This window comes from Anthonomus grandis, chromosome 6 (assembly GCF_022605725.1).
Source record: "Anthonomus grandis grandis chromosome 6, icAntGran1.3, whole genome shotgun sequence".
NCBI lineage: Eukaryota > Metazoa > Arthropoda > Insecta > Coleoptera > Curculionidae > Anthonomus > Anthonomus grandis.
Genome location: NC_065551.1, coordinates 26,335,779 through 26,361,624, shown reverse-complemented (window position 1 = coordinate 26,361,624; position 25,846 = coordinate 26,335,779). Strand labels below are relative to the sequence as shown.

Here is a 25,846-nt window from a genome sequence, read left to right as displayed (position 1 = left end):
AGGACATATTTTGGAAATCGAGGTTCTTCTGTACATCGGTCAAGAAACCACTGGCAAAAATTCACGCGGGGCATAAAATCATTGAGTCCTAATGATTGCACCTTTTGCAGGTGGTAGGACCGAAGAAGCTGTTCATTAACAACATTCCATACCCTAACATGATTTATATGCATCGCATCAGCTACTGCTCGAGTACTTACTGATGGGTTATCTTCAAATCGCTGAAGCACTTCTTCCTCAAAATCCGGGATTCGGATGTTCCTTTGCGCGCCATTATCTTGGCGTTTTAACGGATCCAGTCTTCCTGAGCCGTTGATTGACCCTTTCAAAAAGTGTGTGAGCTGGGATTCGCCTTTCGGGAAACCGCTCTTCATATAGTCGAGAAGCAGCTCTACCATTACATCCAACTTCCCCATAAATGAAAAGCATATCGGCGTATTCAGCAAAAGTGTAATCTTCCATTACTTAACCGCAATAAAAAGGGAATTAATATCATGTAAAAAATACTGACAGTGACAAATTTAAAAAATACTGACAGTGGCAATGAATTAGCATTATTATTATTAAAATAATTAATTCAATTGCTGTATCTTAGTTTGGTTTTAGTCAATTTCCACAAAAACGGTGATATTTACCGACTTTTACTAAGAGCACCTTTTTTATGTAAAAAGCATAGGAACATCATAATCTAATGCCCAAACATGCAGAAATTAAAGTCTTAAAAGAAATGGGCCTAAATTTACCAAATACCCCCCTAATTCTGAAGCCCCTGGTAAATATTTTTTTTATTTAGTAGGTTCAAAAGAATAAACGTACTAACAATAATTTACCTCCCAAAATTGGTTGCGGTAGCTAAAGTAGTTCTGGAGCTATTAAAAAAAAAACTAGTTTTTAAAGGTTATTTTCAAAGAGCTCTAGCTCCCTGAGGAAGCTTTTCCGGACCCATGTTTATATGAACTTTTGACGTTTTCTGCCCTGCCCTAGAAGTTTGTAACATGATCAACGGAACCCCCTGAATAGTTAATATTCACGTCCAAAGTAAAAAATGGGTTTACTTTATACTTTTTTTGAGACATTAATGCCTAAAAATTTAAAATCTTTACAGGAGTTTTTCTGTTTAATAGTTAGTTATTTTTTGCATGTTACTGGACGATTCTTTCGGAGAAATGGCTTTAAGTATATGAACAAAAATAAATTAAAAGAAAACATTCTCTTCTAGGATGACCATTATTTAATTTACTGCTGTACTTCTAGTCACTCTTTGGCAGAAAATTAGGACTACCAGTTTTTTGCTGGTTTTCCTTATAACTATTACTTAACAATTTATTTATAAATTCTTTCTTGAAGATTTCGCACCAGTTTAAATTTTTAAATGTATAGATTAATGATGAAAGAAATAAAAGTAAAGTTATGAAGGTTTTTGTTAAAATGAATAAATGCTATATTTTATTACACACTTACATGATAAAATCTCTTATATTGAACATCTCAGAAATAATTAAACCATAATTTCATGAAAATCTCACTGAATCTTACATTTGTATAACTATAAATTAAAATGATTTTCATTATGCGAGCTATTCACAAAATTTAATTTAAAACAAATAGAGGGTAGTCCTAATAATACAAATCTGTCTAAAAATTGAATCACTGAAAACAGTCATTATTTAAAATTTCCAAAATAATTAACAAATTGGTCAATATAGTAAGAGTGCTACTTACTATCTTCCGTATCAGGAAACTAATTTTTGAAATTTGCGTAATTTTCAGGCAAAGACCAATTAAAATGTATATTAGGTATACAAATTTTTTCTAATTAAAAAAATTCACACTAAAACCTCAAAAATTGTTAAGCCCATTTTATGCAATTAACATTGAAAAAACTATTCAGCCTTTAATCAAATCAAATTGATAAATTATGTACTGCTAACTATTTACAAAATAACCGTTACAAAATATACATTTATATTACAACTTTCAAGTTATAAATGAATAACTTCGCGTCGTCTCCACCATGGAATACCTGGTTCTTCCACTAAGCTATTTTGATTCTCCGAGAGTCTGCGGGGCCTTTGTGGAAGTGGTCTGGTTACGGCATTGTGCACTTGGGGCAATTGGCTAAGTCTACCAATAAAAAAATTAATTATCAAAAATAAGTACATCTAGCTAGTCTGTATACCTTTGGTTCTCTCTAACGCTAGGCAACCTTTCTAAATACATAGGATTATGCCTCACATTCAGTTGCTCCATTTGTATAGGTGCCCTCTTGGCAGATTGGATGGCTTTAATTCGTCTTCTCGCAGTGTTTTTTGCTCTACATTGAATGGTTAGCAAAAATGCACTAACCATTGCTAACATCACACCTATATAAACTAGAACCTGTAAGTTTCTAGCAGCTGATTTTCTTAGGACCAAACCAGCTATGCATAGCGATACACCAATAAGGATTCCCATAGTAAAAATAAGCTAGAAATATCAAAAGAAACGTTAGCTTTATTCTTAAATATAATTTTTATTAATACCTGTAATACGAAATAACAAATAGTCTCAAATGTTTGGCATTTTCCTCCACAACCATAGACCATGGCATTGGTCAGCGCTGAACTCATGGAACTTTGAGGTCTGTCCGACAACCGGGATAATGGAAGTCTTCTTCCATTAGCGGTAACCGGAGTTGGGCCATTATCACAGCTAGAACAAAACCATATAAGGATAATGTACACATTTGAACGGTTAAGCGAAAAAATTAAGTTTTAAACTTTAGATTGTCAAAACACTGCACTAAAAAACATAAGGATTTTTGTTGGGAATACAGATATGAAAAAAAAAGTTTAGGAAATTTTTGACATTAAAGTAATCTGAAAAGTCGAGGATTTAAATCCTGTCCAGGCTTAGCTATTTAATTTTTTAGTTTACTTTGTTGCCCAAAACTCCCTTCTAAAAATAAACTCTCACAAAACATATCTTACTTAAAATAACACTCGAAGTGTACCAAAACTGACGTATTCATCTTCGCTTATATGAAAGAGAGAATAAGCCAACGTTGGATGACTCATGACATCTCCACAGTACCAATACCTACTATGGTTAATTATGAAACTCAAGTAGCAAGGTAGCAACGTAGCAACTCGCACTGATAGCGGTGAGTTCAAAAATGAATACTTACGGGGTTTGAATCTCATGATACAATCTCTCCTCCCACTCTTCCTCCTCCTCCATATCCTCCTCATGTTTCCCAATCCTATCTTGTCTCTGTAACCTCGCCGCCTGTCTAAAGCTGTGCTCCGAAAACGAGTTCCTCGAACATCCGTTATTCGACTCGTCATCGAACTCGTAGTATGGCAGGCGAGTAGATCCGCTGTCATCGGAAAATGTGACGTCTGTAGCCCTGCTTTCTCGTAGCGGGCTGTGCTGAAACGTGCTGCCATCTTGCTCGCAGTAGTCGTAGTAGGTGTCTGTGGTAGTGGCATCACTGAAGCCGATGTCTATAGTGGTCTGCGGTGGGTATTTGCCCGGTTTTCTTTGGCATCGCTTTTGGGAGTAATGGTGGTTGTATCCTGATGGACGATTTCTAGGTGGAGCAAGTGTTGTGACCTATATGTGAAAAATTATTATAATAATTATGGAATCTGGAATATTTATAATCTTACTTGATATGGATTGTGGTCAGGACGAGCAAACCTTGGCTGCTGGTTGGAAGAACGGCGGGACATCGGAATTTTTTGGTCTTATCATATCTGGAAACCTAAAGCGAGGAAAACATTTATATATTACAGCTTTAAGTCAGAAAATTTTAATAATACATTTTTAGAATCTACGCAGAAACTAAAGCTATTTTCTGGATATAATTTAAATGTAAATAAACTATCATCCATATAAATAAATCCAGTCTTTCAAGCGATTCCTATTAAAAGAGCGATCTCTCAAAATACGATAACAAAAGCGGTTAATGTAATAACGTTGAGTGATTTGACATTTTGATAATTAACTTAATATATCATCATAATAAAATTGTTAAAAAGATAAGCACTTCTTCAACATATAATTAGTTGTTACATTCTTCTTGATCTCGATAAAGTAAGTATACATATTAAACCAATCTATATAAACTACGTGCATAGGATTAAATTAATATTGTATTAAGTTAATTACCTATTGTGGGGCTTACAGGACGTACCAACCTGAATAATTCATAATTTACAGCCTCTACAGACGTTCTGAAAATACGGTTAAGTTTTTTACTGTAATTTACTTTTATATATTTAACTAAAAACCTAAACCAGTATGCATCTAAAGTAAATATTAATAAAAAGTGCTAAAACTACTCTTTACTTTCTCAACATTGTAAATTATTGGCGCCCAACAAGGCACATTCATTTCTAGAATGTAAACAAATTTAGGTATGGAATTTCTGTTTAATATAATTATGTTTGTGTGGGATTTTTTAAGAAGATAATCGTTTCCCTTTCATTTTTTTAAATAAATTAAAATTTTTGTTTTCTGAATTAGGTTTGCTGTAAATTGTTTTTGTTTTTATATTTGATAGCATAGGTCTCACTAAGATTTGTGAATTAATTGCAAGTAGTTTGTATTGTTTCACAATATATCTTTTTAAATATTTGCCCACGAATATTGTAATATTAAAGTTATTTTGTTAGTTAAAGCATTTTGGTCTTTAGTTTTTAGTCATGTACTCTCATCTTTTTTTAGAGGTTAATATAGTTTTATTGTTTTTCTACTTTAAGTTTGGTTATTTTTACATTTTATTGCCTTTCAATTATTAGGTTTTTTTAATTTTGTTTTATCACATAAATTTTTAGAAGGTAAATTGATACCTACTTTTTTCATCATAAAGTACACATTTTTAGTTCTTGAAAATTGGCAGTGAAGAAATTTCCAACTTATTGTATTTAGTTTTATTCAATTTAACTCTCAGAAACGCCATTGTATACCAGAACCTCATAAGCTTTATATCTTATCATTCCAGGTCAATCTGTGATCTTCCTGACTTTCTGTGAATCTTAAATAACCTCTATAACTAATAATAACTCTCTATTCAATATCACAGAGAAATCTGAACTTGCTTTTTCATTCTATTCTTACATTATTAGATATTTGTCTTCAAAGTATGTCTGACAGAATTTTCAGCTATTTTACTACCAATCTACGTTGTCCTTGAATCATTAAGTGAGCCGTAGATGTATATTTGATAGCCTCTTTTAACTTATCCTGTCTTTCATTATATATAAAAATTTTACTTATACAATACATGTATTTTCTAGTAGTATATTTTTTAGTAATGTTAGAATAGCATATTATATGCCTTAGTCTGGGTGATAATCCCAGAACAAGAGTCAATAAAAAAATACTAATTCATCAACTATAGGAAAATTAATAAGACCGCAAAAAAATAATTTTACTCTTCCTCTGCCATATATTTACGTAATGCAATTAATTATTTAATATTTTATTACTTATTGTAATTCCACGTTTGCAAAACGAGAACCAGTTATTGACTGGCTCGTGTTTACATGTACTTCATACCTCAAGTACTCGTTCATCTTTCAATTAATTAAATACAAAGAAATGATCAAATCCACTGCTCATCTTAATCTTAGCAAGCATAAATGCATGCATTAAACAAGTTTTTTGGTCAGACATGCAATAAGGATAATGAGAAATAGAACCTTGATGTCTATAAACAATGAAGGTGCATCATCTTAAGGGGATTTTAATTGTCTTCCTTTAGTTTTGCGATATGCAAATTCTTTATAGAAATTCAAATAAGTACTTATTTGTTTAGATAAGTGTTTAAGTCTGTTTAACATTCATTGCCTAGCTTTAGATAAAATAATAAGGACTTAACACGTGCTTTAAACATTGCGAACGTAACAATTTTTCACTATTCGTTATTAGTGTTACTTTTGTTGAGTGTGATAATATATGTGTTATGACAAAAGTATTTTTATAGGAATTGTTTGCTTATTTAGGGATGGGACCATTTAAAAGGTTATGGCTTAAATTAAAAGGTAAGGCATAAACCTATTGTCTTTTATTCAAAATGATTTTACGGCCAGGTAAAAAGGTTTATTCGCAGGTAAGAAAAATATTATTCCCTTTAAGGAATTAGAAAAAAGCTTTAAACGCAAGTACTAAAGCCCAGTTAAAACGGTTTATTTTCTATGCAATTATCTGCATGATATCGATGGGCACTCCTACATATTTTTTTAAATATATACACTGATAACTACTGGTAGGTTAAACATTCATAAGTTGCTATATAATTTGTATTGACGTTTATTATTACTGGTCAAAGTTCAGAAGGCAAACCATTATATTACCTATGGTTTTATTATGGTGTATCGCCCTTTTCTATTCTTTTCCTGTAATTATTGAAGTCATGGAAAACTACGATGTATCATTACTTTTTTTTAGATAAAACGATTAAAAGACTTAACTAAGTATATTTTGGTTTATAAATACACACCTGCATCCAAAATTGCAATTATTTTTTTGTTTTTGCTAAGAGTTTATGATTTGAATGTTTCGTTAATATTCAAATTAATATGATTTTCAAAAGGGAAATTTTTGTTTTTTTCGGTCCTCGTCTGCAAATTAACTGATTATGATTTACACAGTCGATTGCTTTAGAGAAATCATAAGAGATTGTTGCTTTCGAGTGTATTATACAAGTATACGAAGAAGTCAATCAGCATTGAAAAATTATTTAAGAAAATCAGATGAAACAACATCAGATATACTATATCAGACCTTGTAAAAAAATTGTAATTTTTAAATGGTAAAAAAACAACAATTAATCATTTTCTTGTCAGTTTTTCATTCATCCAATTCAAAATTCATTATTAAGTTGCAAGTATGTGGCAGATGAAGAATGTAAAAGTAATTATCTCGCGAAACCAGATTGTAGGTCATTCTCTTCATTATATTTCTATGCTTCTAGTTCTACTAAAATTTAGTTAGTCTTTCAACAAAAAAACATTTTGTGCTTCTGCCAAAATCATTTATGTCAAAGGAATCAGGTTAATGCATCTCAACTTGCCTATCTAAAGTGCTTGGAAATTGCCTAAACCTTCATTGGATATTTATAACTTCATCAGATAATTAATTAAAAATAAGCAAGTTAACTAATGTTTTTCTCATTAGTTTTACTCATTCAAAATTCATTAAAACTATTAAAAAGTGGCAAATGTTGAACGTACATGCAGTCTCATAGTCATTAAAAATTGAAAAAACGGTTTCTCTTTATTAATTCATATCCCAGCATAAATAATTCATGTGTAAGAATTTTATGAATCTTAAAATCTTGATAATGATGTCTTTCCAAAAAAGACGTGTAGAATATAGTTATTGATTTAAAAAATTATGCCTGAAAAAAAAGATATATTTGTTCATCTCATACAAGAAATGAGCTCATGGTAAAAAAGATCCAAATTGGTTTTATTGACAATTTTCTAAAAATCTAGGGTATTCGTTTTGGAAGCACTATGGCATGTTTAATTTCCAATTTTGATGTATTTAATTATGCGACAAACTCGTCGCATTTGGAATTATGTCAGTGCACTGATAGAAGGAGATCCATATAAAATGACCAGCAAGATCCCTGGATCTTGCAACTTCAGTTTTTCCCCTGTGGTCAGTAAAAACTTGAGTTGAACAGTAAATGAAAATGTGAGACTAAAGACGAAATATATTTCTAGAAATGTTAACCTGATATAAAAATAGGCCCAAAAGAGTGATATTATTCAATGGACCCTAGCAGTTCATGTGATGCATATCCAAGACTTTCCTTCTTTACTAAGAGGGACACTAAATTTTAGGATGAAAATTATTTTAATTTTATTGGAAATATTAAAAAATCCATGATATCTAAGATGATTTTAGCATTCACACTTCTGAATGCTTGAGTGTTGATTTTTTAAGAAGTGAGTTCAAAGAAATACTACTTTATTGCTGGTGATTTTGTACAATTATCTTATATATTCTTGTATCAGAAATAGTAATGCAATATTTGGCTCTGGCTTAATATTAACGCAAATTTCTGTGAGAATTTCTGCCGTAAAAAAAACACGTATAAAGAATATGTTTCTATGTTATATTACACAACATAAATTGAGGGCCTTCTTGTACCATATCGCGTGTATTCTTAATGATGAGATAGCTCTTGAATTGTGTTTTTCATTCAATTTTTAATACTAAACATATTATCTGCCAAAGCAATGATTTAAATCTTCCAATTCTCTCCAGTAGGACTCTAATTGATAAATCAATCTTTTCTAAGGTCATTAAAGTATTTCATCATTTGCCAGGAGATCTAAAGGAAGCTACATCATCTATCAAGCTTTTCAAACTTAAACTTTAGAAATGCCTGACTGCAAAACTTATTATTCATTGGCCTAGTACTATGCTAACTCTTTTTAATCCTGAAGTTTGCATGCAGTTTTAGTCCTGATTTTATAATAAATATTCTATTTGCTACTTTTATGTCTAATATATTTATAAGTAATTAGTTCTATTAAGTAATAGTAACTCTATCTAGCTTTGGTATATTTGATATCAATTCTTGCTTCTTTTATTGATATTTCCATAAAAATTAGATGATGTTCAGTAAGGTTATTAGACCCAACATCACAGTTTTTTTCTTTTCTTGGGGTAAGATTTGAGGAAAATAAAATTTAATAAAGCAATTAATATAATCTGGAAGTGTCAATGCAGTACCTTCACATATTCACATTTTTAAAGAAATCAGTGATATTTGTTTGAAGCATCTTCAAAATGTAATTATCATTCTATCTTTGATGAAATAAATATTTCAGATATCTTTAATAATCTCACTTGTTACTATACAATGTTAGCTTGAATCTAAGAAGAATATTTATACGAAATAAGTATTGCTTGCACCATAAAAACCTGGACAGAAACAAAAAACTATTTTATATTCATCTAAATTTGCTTTTAATTCCTTTTTAGTACCTTTCTCTTTTATGACCAAACTAATATGATCCTCGGATGAAGTAGTAATCCACATATTACAATTACAATTTAAAAGGCATTTAAAGCCCAGAAAAACACACATAAAATCTTATATTCACTGGAGTACTACCACGATAACGCACAAACCTTTTCAGTTGTTCACAAACTGCCGGAGACCTTGTTATCAAAATTTACAACATGATTTACATTCCCGACTCGCCTACGTAAATATACATCGAGCCGTGCGTCTGCTTTATACACACGGTTTATTTGAAACACACATGTTAATATTTAAATTGTGCTCAACTCGAACACTCGGGTGTGTTATTGGAATCAGGAAGAATATCCAGAGCGGCACTAATGTTTTGACTACAAACACGTCGAGCACAAACACATTTTTGTAATTTTCATTTGATTACGTTCACAGATGGAGACCAAAGGCACCGATTAAGGATTGAGTCATATAGTCCAGTAACTTAACAGTGTGTGTTTTTTTTCAAATATTTTGAGATATTCCGGCTACGAGAGGAACTTCTGAAACTTGGCGCTTGGTTGACTTGACTGCATTACACACCACGCCAGTTAACAAACCTGGCTTAACACTGTTGTCGGATTGTAGGCGATTATTTCCTTTCTGGTATACCTAAATGTAGAATCATATTGAGAAAAATAGCTTTTACTTTTTTAAACAAAATTAACTGCTTAGCTATTTATTTTGATTTGAAACAATTATACTGCGACCTTAAAATATTCTTAACAAATCGAGCGCAACTTAATCTTACAATTTAGTTCTTAGTGAAGAGAACCTATTTACATTGCTGGTTATTTTTTAGTGCAACTTATTTTCTATTTCTGGTAACCTTGTTTTTTAGTTTATTCTTAATTGAGTATTTATTCGACACCTGTGTTTTTTTATTTAATTATTAGATAATAAGAACCATTCGAGAAATCTTCCACTGAACCTCTAATGCTGCAACTTAATAATTAGGATATTACCTTAGCAGTCGGAAGCTTTAGAGAAATCGTAGAAGATTATTGCTGCTGAGTGTATTTTACAAGTACACTAGAAAAATATTTGAGAAAATCAGATGAAAAAGAAGCAACATGACTATAATCAAGTATTATGATGAATACAATGATCATACTAATAAATCAAATATTATTAACTGATATGTTCTTTTTCTTCTTAAAATGCTAGGATTTTTAGTTCGCTATGTTCATTATGTTAGTAACCACGTTGAATGAATTTTATCCATAATTGTCTCACACTGCGTAAGAATTCTTAATAATACCAATCTGTGAAGTATTACTAGTCTTTTTTCTCTTAATTAGATTATTTGCTCTATTTATATATTATTTTCTATTTCTGGCAACCTTGTTTCTTAGTTTATTGTTAATTGAATTTTCATTCGACGCTTGTGTTTTTCTATGTAATCATTAAATAACAAGAACATTAGATATAAATTATTAGTTCATTATAAATAAAAGAATAATATTTCTTAAATAATCAAAATTGGAAATGATATTGCAGAAAGCAGTTTCTTGAATGAAGTCCAACCTGGCACTTTACACACATAAATTTTGTTTCGGATCTAAAAAGTCTGAATACTTTATTTGTAGCTGAATTTTCTGAAAGATGGTTTCTGCCATCATACTTAACATCCTGGAGGAGATCTGGCAATATTTTACCACGACTTGAAGGTTTTCAAAAAATGGAGTGACTAAATATCTTCGAAATGTCAATAAATTTACAATGCAATCGTCTTAAGGGTGCAGTTTTACCATGAAAAGATAAGCATTGGCAATATAAAGTCAAATAGATAGTTGAAAATGGCCACCATCATTTGCGCAATCGCTTTCTTGTCCTGTAGTACGCTATCAACTGATTTATTTTATCGACTCCTTCTATTCTTCTATTGTATTTAGCAAAAATATACGGTTGCCGTACAATTATTTTCTTTTTTTCTTCTCTGGACTATCTTGAACAACTCTAATACATCATTATTAGTAGTAGTCTGAAAATCATATGACCCCGTTGGAAGTTTACCCATTTGCTTAGAGTTTTGCAAAGGCCACTTCTTTATTCTACTATCCTAAATCGTGGCGGTTACATAGAAATAGTTATCGAATAGTTTTCGAAATTGTTATCGACATAGGTGGGACTGCTGATTTTATAAGTGAGAGGACAACGCTTCCTCTAATACCAAATGTTTTTACAGGGTTGGATTTTCCAATATGCATATCAAACAAAACCATAAATCCTGCACTATGGCATAAGGCTAATTTTTCGAAACCGAACCTCACCAGTTTCCCTTGTATAAATTGTTTGACATAGTGTTATGGACAAATTTTTCTCCAGACCACGATGCATATTCTATTCAATCGTGTTATGATGGGACGCAGTTTATATCTATAAACAATAATTTTTATCTATCTGATATCTTGCTCAAATCTATTTAGGTGTATCCTTTCGGATAAAACAGTGAGCACATCATTTTCTCTGGATCAATACAAATGGCTACTTGGATATTTTTTTGTATCCGGATAGCAAAAACGCCCCCAGTACTATACAGAATTTATCAAGAGTTAAATTTAGAGTTTTGTTTTTCTGCAATGCATATAAATTTGATTGCTGCACTATTTGATTCAATAAATCTTAAGTGAAAAATAAATTAAAGAAATCAACTGGTGTTTTACACTAAGTGGCTGCATTGCTTGGTGGCTATGGCGTACAAGTGTTTATCTTGTAATTAGGAATAGCAGTTTTTTCCATGTTGTCTCTATGTGCCGTTTTCACTTCACAAAATTTGATAGGATCACTGTCATTTGAATTCTTATTACAACTGTCACGCTTCCGGTAGGTGATTGTCTCTATTTTTGGAAAATTAGAACGGGGACATTCATCTTTGATTCACAATCGTCAGCTTTTGAAAAAATTCCACCTATTTCACATGTTGTCCGAAGCATATTAGGAACAAAATGATCTAAGTTTCCTTCATGTTCATCATCACTTCCGTCACTGTCTCCTTTGTCTAGGCACCGCCAATGGAGGGAATTGCATATATTATATTAATATTCTCTACTTCATAATCTTCATCTAGTCATTCAAGAAGTTCATGCAAGGCCAAGCTGAAAATAGTAAAAAAATCACGAGTAGTATTGTATTGCATAGTATCGGTTATAACGGATGTTATATACTCTATAAGGTCTATTTTACTAACAGTAGGTGGTAATAGCTTCCACATTCAGAATTTAAATATATTTAAAATAAATTAGCTACACTTACCCTCCTTGGTTGGTATTATAGAGCGACGGATCTATATTATCCTATTAAAAGTAAATGTAAATAAAAATATGTTTATACCGGTACTTCTCGGATGGAACAAAACTGTTTTAATGTCATGCGTTTAAACGGATGCACTAATGGGTTAAAGGACTTATAAGTCATAACCATTCCAATATTATATTTTGTACTGTAATTAAAATAACACCCCTTGATACTATATTAATTAAAGCAGTTATGTTTAAGGTTTTACAATGAGCAACCAGTATTTAAAATCTTACCAGTAATTTGAGAGATTTATCACACCTTATTCAGTAACAAAATCTGGTTTTATCCATTTGTCAAAACGTTTTTTATTTAACGTCGTTAGAAAATACTTTTATCTCAGCAATGACTTTAAGACATCAACTCACAACCAGTAAAAAATTAATTGTATAAAAATTAAATTTCAAAATACAATTTACTTATCTGAGCACTGGTTTAAAGCTTTTTTCAACTTTTATTCAGTAAAAATTGTTTTTTTTTATTTATAGGATTAGACATTTTAAAGATTAATCAACAAAGAGAATAAAAAAATTGTTATTTTTTATCAGTTTAAATAAGAAAGAAAATCTTAAAATTCATGTTTCATAGGTTTATGAACTGACAGCCAGTATATAAACTGGATTAATTTAGTTATAACTTTGAATAAGATAATATATTTTTTTATAACAGTGATTTCAAAGATATGAAAATGTATATATTCCAGCAATGATTTCAAGGGTTCATCATCTCAGTGCTAATAAAAAATGTTCTTTTTTTTATACTGACTTGGGTACGATAACATATTAAACTCGGTGTTTATTTTAAATATTCAGCGGTCAATACCTAGTAAAAAATCAATTAAATTCATTACCTAACTTTCAAAAACTGGATGGGGGAAGCTGTTTGGTTCGCTCCGGGTTGTAGGATCTATTGGCATCCTCCTACAGTGAATCTGTGAACTTCAATTTGGCTTTCCAGTTGTCATACCTTCAAAGTGCTTTCCGGTCCGTTAGAACCACTTGCACTGAGATCTGTTTACTGTTCCTTAATTGAGTCTCCTATTGCTTATGGAATACCATTCTGGGGTCTGTTGTAATACCCCCAGTTTTTGTTCAGTATTTATCTTACAGAAACGGGTTTTAAGCTTCATGTTTAAAATGTCTTTTATAGAGTATTGTAAACGAATTTTTATCTTACAAAATATTAACTTTACAATGCTTGAAACTGTTTGCCTAGTCTATAAGAAGCATTCCAATTCTCATGCCCTACTCGACGAAATGTTACAAGGCAAGTAAATAATATTCGATTAATGATTCCCAGAAGTACTTTGGTGAAAAAGTCTTTTATTTATTTTCCTAAGAAAGCCTTTAATCATCTTTCCATAGGCATAAAGTCTTCGAATACTTACAAAGGGTTTAGAAGGGGAGTAAAATTATTGCTTTTGGGGAAAGCTTATTATGATTTGTTTTCTCCTTTTAAATTCTTGCAGATCTGTCGCTTGTATCGTTCTGTTTCTCTCTCTGATTTGATTTTAATTTGTTTATATAATAAGTCTATCTGTTATTACTTGTAATTATCAGTTCAGGAATGTGCATTTGAAACTCTTGATTTTGTGCCATTTATATTGTCATTTTTATTATTTTTATTTCTTTGTAAATGAGGTGTTTTATTTTTTTTAAATTATAAAGCATCTTTTGATTGATTGATTGATATTTATCTCAGTCATTATCAACTTTATAATCAATAAAATAATTTTCTTTTTTCTTAATAACTCGAACAAAAATTAATAAAAATAAAGTTAAATTAATGCTAAATGTTAAGTTAATTTCACAGGTTTATTGACCTTGTAATTCCTATAAGCAGTAAAAACAAAATCTTCTTTTTTTCTTCTTAACCCAAATCTGGATGAGTTTATTATGATAATAATATTATCTCAGTAGTTATTTTATAGCCAGCAACTAGTAGGAAAGTTTTTTTTCCTATTGACTTAAATGCTTTATTGTATCGATTCAATTCAATGGACATTCAATGGCATGTATATACCTCAATACTGATTTAACTTCTAATCTTAAAGAAAATATTATATAAGACAGTTTATTACCGTATTTGTAAAGATATAAAAAATTATAAAATTCTTTAGGATCAAAAGTAAATGGTCCTTCGGATGAATCATTATAAAAGTTTTCTTTTTCACTTCTGAACCCTTTAGCAATTAATATAAAAAAAGAAAATTTAACCATGTTGGCAACACCGCACGCAAATACGACGTGTTCTTCCCTTTTTTTTCTGAATCGCTCGTTTGTGCTTTGGTCCATGTTTCACAGTGGCGTAGGCGTCGTTAACAGTTTTACAGGTCAACGATTCTAAAATGACTATTTTATTGCCAAATGGCTTCTATGGCACCTCCGATAATTATGATTATACCATTTTAGATGTGCTACAATGCTTTGCCGATTATTTGGTGACTGTATGTCATTTGATTTATTATACAGGTTTTGAATAAAATGACCAATAATTTAACGTTTATTTACCATCTTTGTCGTTTGCCACCTGATGATTATTAGTCATTCGTTAAAGATGTTTTTTTTTATGTTGCCATACTGACTTTATGGCATGTATTTCTTTTAAACATAAAAATATAATTTGACACCTGACTAATTGGCAATTAAATTTGTGAAATTTTAGCCTATACAGACAAGTGATTGTTTAAGTAGGTTATTTACTTTTTAACAATGAAGATGCTTATTATTATCACTGGTTTTAGATAATTGGCAATATACATATATGAAATGATTATAAAAAGCAAGTTTTTTATTATTTAACACGAATCAAATCCTCCCCCATGTTTTTATTGCAATATTTGATACCATACTTTAAATCAAATTGATCTTGCAAACACCGTAATGATCTAATTATGTTATCAAAACTTAAGAAGTTCTACGCTTACTCAAAGGTTTGTTTTGAGATTTCTTCTTTCCACCCAACTTTAATTCATAATAATTAATTCATCAAAATTAAGAAATTTAAATAAGATTATATTCTACAACCTATATATCCATATTAATAGCACCTTATAGGTTCATCACATCAAGAATCTTTCAATTCTTGAATAATCGAAACATACTTTGCATCAATAAGAACACTATCAATAGATTAAATCATAATATTGCTGCACATTTATTTGACTGATATCTTTGGAATATTTTTGAATATATCAGCTTTTGCTTTTGGATCTGGGTCATTCAACCCATGACGTCTGATGTGATGATTTCTGGTTCTAAATTTATTGATGCAAATTTTCTTAATTATATAAAAATGTATTTTTAGTTTGTATGCGAAAACAATTTTCTTTTATTTTCGTTATATTTTAATACTGATTCATAAACAAAGAAAAAATTTCTAATTTATTTATGTTCTTGAATGTTATATATAAGATCTAAACTTTCGGTTGAAAACATTATTTGATTCTAAACTTCAATAATGTATTATCGTCCTCAATATGAATACGATAATTCATTTACTTAAGTAGTAATTCTTAAAAATCAACTTATAGACAATAAAAAATATATATAAAAGGCTCATAAAGGACTTTTTAGAGATAAAAATTGTATTTATGTATTACAAAAATAAAGAGTTTTGATATTAAGATAGCTTTTATGTATGAAACATTACCCGTTAAATTTCTTTGAAATGCAATAATTCACATTTAAATTAATCATTGAATACCTTTAAATAGCTTTTTCTTCATTCGTTTTACGTTTCTCCGCATCTAAGATTCTTTTCATTATACCCAACTCCAATTTATCTAACAGCTGATCAATTGGAAAGTAAATCTACTCTATATATCGTGGATCGAGAACCATAAGGTTCTGATTCTCAAAAACAACATCTTACAGTTTAAAATTAAGTACATTTGCTACTATTTTGTTTATTTATATTTTTACTGACTAAGCTCTGTTTGGGTCTAACTAACTTTATATTCTAAATAAGGTATTTGTGCTTAAATTTCATTCTCACGTAATAATAAAAATATATATTTGTACATACAACCTTATGGCTTTATAACCAAAAAGCCAACCAAACAGTATACAATACGTATATACTAACGAAGTATACGTATACGTATATACTACAGTATATACTAACGAAGAATGGCCAGTTTTGTTATCTACTTGTAGAGCTTTGCCCTGTGAAAATTGCAACTGTCATACAATAAAAAAAGGAACTTTGGAATATTATAATTTCCTAATTCTTATGATCTGTTGGAACTCTCTGAATGATTCTATCTCTCCACTGATTCTAAATTTATAATTTTAAGTGGGTTCGATTTATTTTTAAGAGTATTCTTAACAAAGAAAGTGGAGACCAAATTGCATCTACTTTTCTATTTGTTGTAGAATATTATCTTCTATACTTAAATGCAGGAGTGATCCGACGAGGAGTATTTAGTGGCCACAGAAAGAAATATAATTAAATTTCAGTCTTGTGACACTAAACTATCACTCCATATTATAATATGATTGGTATAGAAATTATATCTGGAACTTTTTTTTCTAGTATCGAGTACTAGAGCTAAGACTTAATCTGATTTAGATCATTAGATAATAATAAATCTCTAGACAATAATAATTTTATTAATTTAATGTTAATAATTTAATTAATTAATCTAGGTTTAGTTAATTTAACCTACGATGTTCTATTTTATTAGTTCTGTATTTAAGTAAATCCGTGAGGTATGTCCTGAAAAGAAGAAATTCCATTCCAGATATATCTAGGTATTTTAGTTCTTTGAAAGATCGGTTCTATATCCCTATAATATGCAAGTTTATTAAAAAACCATGCGTCTTTTAGAAAACATCTTCGAAATCTGCTATTTTATTCTTTTTTAAAATTCCCAGAACCTCTAAGGGTTAATCTTTTCTTAGCTCTAAGTACTTGTTGTTCTTATATAATTATAATTGATTTGTTTTAGAGTAATTGACAATGACTAAAACAATCAATGAAGATAATTTTAATTTATAAAATTTTCATTTCATAGGCTAACTTAAATAACTCCAGCTGATCTTTACAATAAAAAGGATGCAAAGATGATGATGATTCAAAAAGTAATAGTAGTAATAGAAGCAAACGTCCACCTTAAATTTTCTTATTTTGATTGAATATCTTGTTTGCTTAGCTTAGCAATTAATCTACCAAGAAATATAAGTTTGGATTACTAATTATCACTGACAGCTTTTTAAATAAATACATCATGTTTGAATGCTGACATTTAAATTTATGCAAATTACTATATTAGATCCCAACTGTTATAAGTAAAATTATACATATATAACCTAAATGCCATATTAGGTAACAGATCAAATAGGTAATTAATATAACTTTCAGAAACGTATGGTGGTACCGCTACTGAACAGGCGATAACTCATTTCTCCTAACAAGGTTCCAGCAGCGTGTTGCACGGTTCTCTCGCTCGCACTCCCTCGTGTACTTCAAAAGAACTTCAGTGGTTCTTAAGGTCCAGTCTGCCTCTATTATCTTTAATCTCGGCTGGCCATGAAAATGCCGGAGAAGTCAAGAAGTCACCCGGCTTTAGGTCTTGTTGGCCAGCGGGACGCATATTGGGTTTTCGGATAGACAGGACCGTAACCGTATCAAAGTTAATAAGTAGATTTGAAATGTAAGGAATCCTGATTAACACACAGAATGGCATGCAATGAACTGTAAAGGATTTAGATAAATAATTGAGGAAATGTGAGAATATAAAATTATAGCTGAAAAGGTGAAAAGGATCGATCCAACCATTCCGGTTCTGGCCTTCTTAATTGTACCTACCTTTCGAAACGGTCAAGAAATAAGATGTAAACAAACAATTAGACCCAAGGGGACCCATTTCGCTTAGACCGGCACCTTCTTCTTGTGTCACTCGATATGGTCTTTGTGAAACGTCAGGATTTCACATTTTGACAGCTGGTATGGCTTAGGTAAAAAATGTTGGTCAAGTCTAATATTGTACTTGATTTGAGCTATGCTATTCCTAAAAGCTTTAATATTAACAATACTTTGGAGTTATTTACAGTGTATTTATGTTATTTCACAGTTATTTTTACCCTCTTACACTGGTTTTTTGAAGAGGCTGAAAAGGCACATAAATATAATAATTGGTGTATGTCTCCGTAGGGGCACAAAAAATTTTTTTTAGTGGGTCAAATCACATTCTTTGTGGTGATTACTTAGATTTTACACAAATAATATAAAAAGATAAGAGAATCTATAGACACAGCAGTTTGAAATATTATTTAAATTTATAAAGGAAGGAACATTTATTAAAATTAAAGAAAATAATAAATATTATAATAATTTGCCTTGATATTAACATAGTATTACAAAGCCAGTAAGATATGAGATATAAGTGAGATATCTATTTTTGTTTATAGCTTTTAGCTTTTGATAAAAATTATTTTAGTTTTAAATGAGAATTTAAAACTATGAAAGATTGAAATTTTTGATTTATTTTAGGTATAGTGCATCAGAAAACTAACTGCAATCGCATTGGAGTTATGGATATACATAATAAATGTTTTTTAAATTTACGTATTTCTTGAGTGAAATCAAGAAATCTGCAAAAGTAAAAATGACTGACATATTAAATTATCATACTACAGTTTAAATAAATCATAATGTGATCCATTTAACTTTGTGGCCAAGATACGCCACTGACTTTTCCTTTCCCAATTCCGCTTTATTTTCCGGAAGTATTCCATAGGGAGCATGAATAATCAAACGACTCATTCTCGCATTACTTTCAAACTCCCATTGGGATGTCAAAAAATAATTACGCGACAGTTTATCTTCCTAGTCGAGAGGGTGAAACTGAAATAGAATAAATCACTCTCTCATTTCTGGTTGATTCTGAGGGGTGGCTAGGGTAACGTTTGATTATAATAAGCAATATTGCCAAATTGCTTAAAAAAAATTAGTTATGGGTATTAATGGTAGAAATATGAGTCCAAATATTGATGGATTATGAGAAATATGACATGGTCAAATGGCAACGTTTTTATCGTCGGAACTGTGAGAAAAATGGTCCGTTCTAACTACTTAAGTGATGATTATTTTTATTGGGTTGATCGTTATTTTCCGGGTGATTCATAATTGTAGCATAATGTGTTTTTTGTTGGATGGTTTTGTATTTTGTAAATAACAATTGAACTAAAAATAATTATAACAAAAGTTAAATATTTACCTATAAATAAGGCAAATGAATGAAGTAAAAATACTAAATTAAAATATGCACATACAGAGTTGAACATTTTTTTTAATGTAAAATATCTGCACGCAAATCCTACCTAAAGAATATATTTCGTATTTATCAAATGATCAGTTTTGTTTATCGAAATCCACACATGTTATTACTCCTGCAGCTGAAACTTATTCAATCTCTTTTGTGTAATAAGCGCTGTTTAAAACAAGGCTGGTTTTTTAGTCTCGTTGTATCGGCGGTAGTGTTAGCAGTGACTTAAAATATTGAAGATACTTAAACGTAACTTAATATTTGAATTTCTTTATAGCTTATATTATAGATATTATAGATTCTAAATTATAGTTTTTAATAACCTATGTCAATGTAATTAATGGTGCATATTCAATTTTTTTAATAAGTAAGAATAAACTTATGCATTCGTATATACTTTTATTTGTATTTTTTTAAAGTTTTTTAGATTTTCCAAAGTTTTAACAACAATTACATTTGCATTGCCACCTAGTTGTAAAAAGTTATTTAAATAATTCTCTGTTATTTGTTTTCTTTATTTGAATTTTATTAAATTCCTACTAATTCCAATAAATAGTCCATGATTTTAAGAGAGCTTCTGTAATTAAATTAAAATTAATATTAATATACGTCACGTATATATAAATAATATATAAAGATCACACGTATTTAGGCCAAATTCGCGTTAACAGATCTGTTCAAACATTAAATATATCCTTAAATACAACAGTTATTGCACAATATTAAAACCTAATTAAAAAAGATAGTATATTAATAATACACGTATAATCGTTTATGAACACACTTATAAGATCTTGACTTAGAGATTTCTTTTTTGTTTAATATGATTTTTAATTTTTGAAAAGATGCTTCATAGATAATCTTTTATTATTTAATTTTAGAAAAAAATTATTTATAGAAAAAATGCATCTTTTGCATGTTTATAATACAAGTTCGACTCTAGTAGCACAGCGTATTCACCAATATATTTAATATCTATTAAGAGTTTAAAAACAGTTAAAAATTCAGTTTTCATACTTCATTGCTATTATATAAAAAAAAACACAATTTTCAATTAATTTGAATACATTTCATTCAAATTTTTTATAATTAAATGAATTTCAAAAACAGCATTATAACATTTTTAAAATTTTAATATATATATATATATATATATATATATATATATATAATATATATAATATATATATATTATATATATTATATATATATATATATATATATATATCCCTTTTCTTAAATTTACTATTAAGAAACACTGTTTTTGTCAGAGGCCTGTTATATTTTATACACTTTTTATAGACCATCTATTTCGTTTTATACAAATAATTTTATCTTAAAAGGTTTTTTTTTTTATTAGACAATTAATTAAATAATTATACGAAGATTTTAAAAATTATTTATTTGTTTTCATAAGAAACACGAAGCAAAAAGAACAAAATAGTAAAGGATTTTTTATTACAACTATTTTAAAAAAATCTAATCCAAATAGTAAAATGCCTAATTCGAATTGGTATAAGCAATAAATAAATTCAAAGTTGCCAGAAATAATTTGTTAGCTTGTGTTTACAGGGTGGCCATTTGAAAACGAAACAGAGCCTATTTTGGGTCGCTCAGAACATTTGCGAAAAAATCCTCGAACCCGTCAATTTTTGATTCAAGGGGGAACTTCAAGATTCAATGGAACGGGGGGTCGAGTGATACCTTATTTTGAAGGTATTTTTATTTGAATTATAACCCTGAAGTTTTAAATCGTTACTATTTGCCTAGTCGATACAGGGGCTAATAAAAGTTACAAAAACATGTCAACATTTTTTATGAAAAAAAAATGCTTGTAAATTTAGCAGTTAAATAAATACAAAAAAATTTGTTCTCCTACATTGTGAACCGTACTTTCTGTTGTTTTTTTTAATACCCGTAGGTATCTATGCCAATTCTGCAAGGGAACTCTTGGTTATTGTTGAGACTGTTATTAAAGCAACATTTTGAAGTTTAATAGTGGTTGTCAATTACTGCTGTCAGATCATAGTGTGTAAAACAAATAGCTCTTTAAAGTTAGTTAGTTACAACATTGAGTGTGATAATGGTTTATTCACTTGCCGAAAGAGTTGAAATAGTTTCTCTTTTCTTTGCGAACAATGAAAATTTAGGGAAACTGGGTCTGTGGCTAATAAAAAGCGCGAAATGGATAATCCAGTGGTGAAAGAAGCTATTTAAGCAGAAGTAGCTATTTTAGGCCATATTGTGCAAGATCCTACACTGAGCACAAGGAAGTTATCAGCCGTGTCTGGTATTAAGAGAAGCAGCATTTAGAAGATATTAAAAAAAAAACAAGTTTCATCCGTACAAAATGCATCTCGTACAAGAACTAAACGAAGACGATTTTGATAGGCGAGTACAATTTTGTGAAACTATATCTGTACAAGCCGCCAATGATCCACACTTTCTATTTAATATGTGTTTTTCTGACGAATGCTCCTTTTTCCTAAACGGTACTGTGAATCGTCACAACTATCGCTATTGGGCTGATTCAAATCCCAGAATATTTCGTGAGGTGCATACACAACATCCTGAAAAATTAAATGTTTGGGCTGGCATTTTTGATAAACATATCGTAGGCCCCTTTTTTTACCTGGCAATTTAACAGGAGAGATATACCTGGAGTTATTAGAAAATACAATTCATCCAGCATTAGTGGAGATACTAGAAAATAACAACGAGTACTTGATAAATCGTCTAGTATTTCAGCAAGATGGGGCGCCACCCCACTATGCTGCAAGGGTTCGTCAATATTTGGAGCAAACGTTTCCAGGACAATGGATTGGAAGAAGAGGAGCTATTGAATGGCCTCCTCGTTCCCCGGACTTAAGCCCGTTAGATTTTTTTTTATAAGGCCATTTAAAAACTAAAATTTATGCTAGTCAGCCAACATCGCTAGACCATTTGCGACAAAGAATAATTGATGAATGTCGTCAAATCACCCCAGAAATTTTGCAAAATGTACGGGAAAGGTTTGAACAAAACCTGTATTATTGTATGGAAGTCAAAGGCCAACATGTTGAACATTTACTTGATTGATTTTATCTTTAAGCCTTTTATCTAAAGCCCTTTATTTAAAATTATACTTTTTAACATTTTTTTGTAACTTTTATTAGCCCCTGTATCGACTAGGCAAATAGTAACGATTTAAAACTTTAGGGTTATAATCCACATAAAAATACCTTCAAAATAAGGTATCACTCGACCCCCTGTTCCATTTAAAATTTTGGGGACCCTTGTCACCCCCGCTAGGGCTTTGCCCTCAGGGGGGCGAAACTAGCAAAAAAATGTTTCCCCCTTGAATCAAAAATTGACGGGTCCGAGGATTTTTTCGCAAATGTTCTGAGGGACCCAAAATAGGCTCTGTTTCGTTTTCAAATGGCCACCCTGTATATAATTATGTATACGTATATAATGAAAGAACAAAATTAAAAAAAAAATCCAACAATTCCAACTTCATAGAAATATATGTATATACAACGGAAGAACAAAGTTAAGGAAAAAGCAAAGAAAGGAAAATATTTTTTTTAAGTTTGTTTTTAGCAATTTTCATATATTTCTTATAATTTTATTTTAACTTGAAAGATATAAGAAAAAGATTCTAAGCTTTGTAATATAATCATGGCTATTACTACATATTCCGTTTAAAAAAATTATCATATATTTAAATTTAACAATTTAAATAAAACTGTAATTTATCACCAATGATGCACCAATTTCAGTAGTCTAGCGCATTCGCCGATATCTTTAATTGTAATATTTTCTATAAAATGTAATTTTCTATTTAAATTTATGACTATGTACCAGATATTATATTCACATTGTACAAATGATACGATAGAATAACTAACAGAACTCTATTTCAGTTGATTAAAAGAGGAATAAAATCAGACTTTCAGGAAAGTGTGTGGCCTACTAATAACGATAAGAGATTTAAATCCATTTTTTTTTAATGGAAAACTATAAAACAAATTGTTCGTTATTTTGCCATTGTTTTAATAGGGTTTAAGCATAATGAATTTTTTATTTTTATGAGCATATTGCACTAGTATGAGTTATCGTGCATAGAATCGATAAAGTAGCAGTTTATTTAGTTACAAAAGTTTTTGCTAAAATTGTTCATTTTAAATTTAAGTAAGTAAATGATGTTACCAGACCCATAAAACATATATTCAAATTTACACACAATATATAAAATATTCCAGTTTGCTGGTTTGTATCTAAGATCTAAATTATTAAATTATAACATTGTTGTCTTGATGATTTAAAACTTGGGAATTATGGGAATATATTTACAAGGGCTTAGTGTATGTGAACCAACTAAGAAAGACTCCTGAGGTTGGACTTATGGTTAAAGACATAGTTGTAGGTTAAAGATTTATGTTATTTATGGTAATTTCAGAGTTTATTTTAAAACAGGGCCAGCATATGACTAAACTATTACTAAGTCAAAAGGTTAATTTCAAGTTTTAAAAATTTTCGGCGAGTATAATTTTTCAAATAATTATATTATCGGTTTGGAACATCTTTGGATACCTGAGTACCGGAACATAGTTTTTATTAAATTGTCAGTTAAATATGTAACAACTTAATGAATATTCTAGGTAAACTCAGATTACTGACATTTATCATTCCCTAAATAATTCTAAAATATTTCATTCATAAAATGTCAGAAAATTTAATGGTTAGAAGCTAATAGGACATTATTAGCTAATGGACATTATAAATAATCTAAAAAGTGAATAAAATTATTTATAAATGATGTGTCTAAAAGCCGTACGTTTTTTTCAATATAATGGCAAAAATTGTATCCTTCATCAAGCTGACGTACTTGTCTAAAACTCTTCCAATTTTAAAACAGACCTGTGCAGATCTTACCTTCAGGTGCCGCTTTGTAATTATCAAGTCTCTTCTCCGCATAACTTGCAGCCTGAAAAGGCGATTTCGCATAATTTGTTGCCTTAAATAAACAAAAATGCAGCAGGTTTACTAACTTGACGATGATTGCTGGTAATAATAGGGTTGCTTTGAAGAAATTAGACCTTAACAGGCTTTTTTATGAGTTTCGATTTTTGTTTTTTTTTTACTAGTTAAAATTTGCTCGCATGTTATGAAGGTTGTCATATTAAAACAAAATTTAAAAAAAAACACCGTAATAAAGGTACTTTTTTTAACATATATAATTTAAGTGTAATTTTCTGTCACCTTGTTTCTAATAATTATTAGATTCTACTAACCGTGGAAGTCACAGTGCATATGATACATCCGCACTAGTACATGTAAAAGTAATTGCTTTTATCAAGTACATTCCTTAGACCAACCTTTGTTTTTATGTAACAGTAATCTTAGACAAGTTTTCATTCTTAGATTTAAAAAAAAGTGGTTTTAAGTTTACAGAAGAGTATGATTTACGCGCGTGGTAACGATAATTGCAACAGCTTGTTCGGAATATCAAATTACTTTAATTCGTTCAAGGTAAGCGTTCTAAGTTCAAAATGTAACCGATTGTACCTGTTACAAAATAGGTGTTTACTTTTCTCAATTTTTTTTTATATTTTTAATACTCCTAATATCCTTTATGTTATCTTCATTTGTATATCAGTTAAGAACAATCATTTAATTATAATCGTCATTCAATAATATTGTTCAAAAATGAGTAAAGCTAATTTTATGCAGCTTTTCTCATTTCTTTTTTAAGATCTTAGAGAATGCTGGTATATATTTGGGCTAAAGAATATCAATAGAATTGAGGAATTGAATAGAGTTTTTAACCCAGTTTTTAACCCATTTAGCTTTACAAGGAATGCTTTATTTTCTGCTTATCATATAATTTTTGATGACTGTAAAGTACAAATAATAAGTGATGACTATGGAGTTTTAAGTCAAATAATTTGTAAGTGTGTTCTACACATAAACAATCTGTCAATTCCATTCTAGTCGAAATATTAAGGCTCCTTATAACATACAATTTCTTTTGGTACTCGATCAATATTTAGTAAAATTTACAAATTTTTTAAAGATGCAAAAATATTAATTTAAATATCCCATAGAATTAAGTAAAGCAATATGTGTTTTTTCAGTTTCTTGGTTTATCCTAGAGTTATTTTACTTTTACCTGCGGTCTCTTATGATGTCTCGGTCCAATGCATTGATAGTCCTCCTTGATATATCTGCCTTTAAATACATAATCCTTTATTTTCCTTTATTTATGCAAATAA

The 25,846-nt window shown here is 29.8% G+C and overlaps 2 protein-coding genes across 6 annotated transcripts in view; one reads left to right on the top strand and one right to left on the bottom strand.

Moving 5' to 3' along the window:
* Positions 1-1,604: 1,604 nt before the first annotated feature.
* LOC126737660 (uncharacterized) lies at positions 1,605-25,846 on the bottom strand. 3 transcript variants are annotated; one of them, XM_050442649.1, is made up of 6 exons: positions 25,744-25,846; positions 3,651-3,745; positions 3,167-3,594; positions 2,523-2,691; positions 2,180-2,466; positions 1,605-2,124 (listed from the first exon to the last, which is right to left on the bottom strand). In XM_050442649.1, exons 2-6 carry the CDS (start codon positions 3,711-3,713, stop codon positions 1,983-1,985), a joined length of 1,089 nt encoding a protein of 362 aa, XP_050298606.1. In that variant the 5' UTR covers positions 3,714-3,745; positions 25,744-25,846; the 3' UTR covers positions 1,605-1,982. The 3 variants fall into 3 exon arrangements, with proteins under 3 accessions (XP_050298606.1, XP_050298605.1, XP_050298604.1); XM_050442648.1 differs by lacking the exon at positions 25,744-25,846 and adding an exon at positions 9,139-9,562; XM_050442647.1 differs by lacking the exon at positions 25,744-25,846 and adding an exon at positions 8,992-9,562 and having other exon boundaries at positions 1,606-2,124.
* The window catches only part of LOC126737659 (glycoprotein 3-alpha-L-fucosyltransferase A-like), a 31,489-nt gene continuing 11,507 nt past the window's right edge, over positions 5,865-25,846 (top strand). The window contains exon 1 of one of the 3 annotated variants that reach the window (XM_050442641.1): positions 5,865-6,029. In XM_050442641.1, the coding sequence (XP_050298598.1) occupies positions 5,993-6,029 (37 nt within the window). In that variant the 5' untranslated portion in view covers positions 5,865-5,992. Of the gene's footprint in view, positions 6,030-23,742; positions 23,763-24,952; positions 25,104-25,846 lie in introns of those variants that run through there. The other 2 variants (XM_050442646.1, XM_050442645.1) reach the window with 2 other exon arrangements.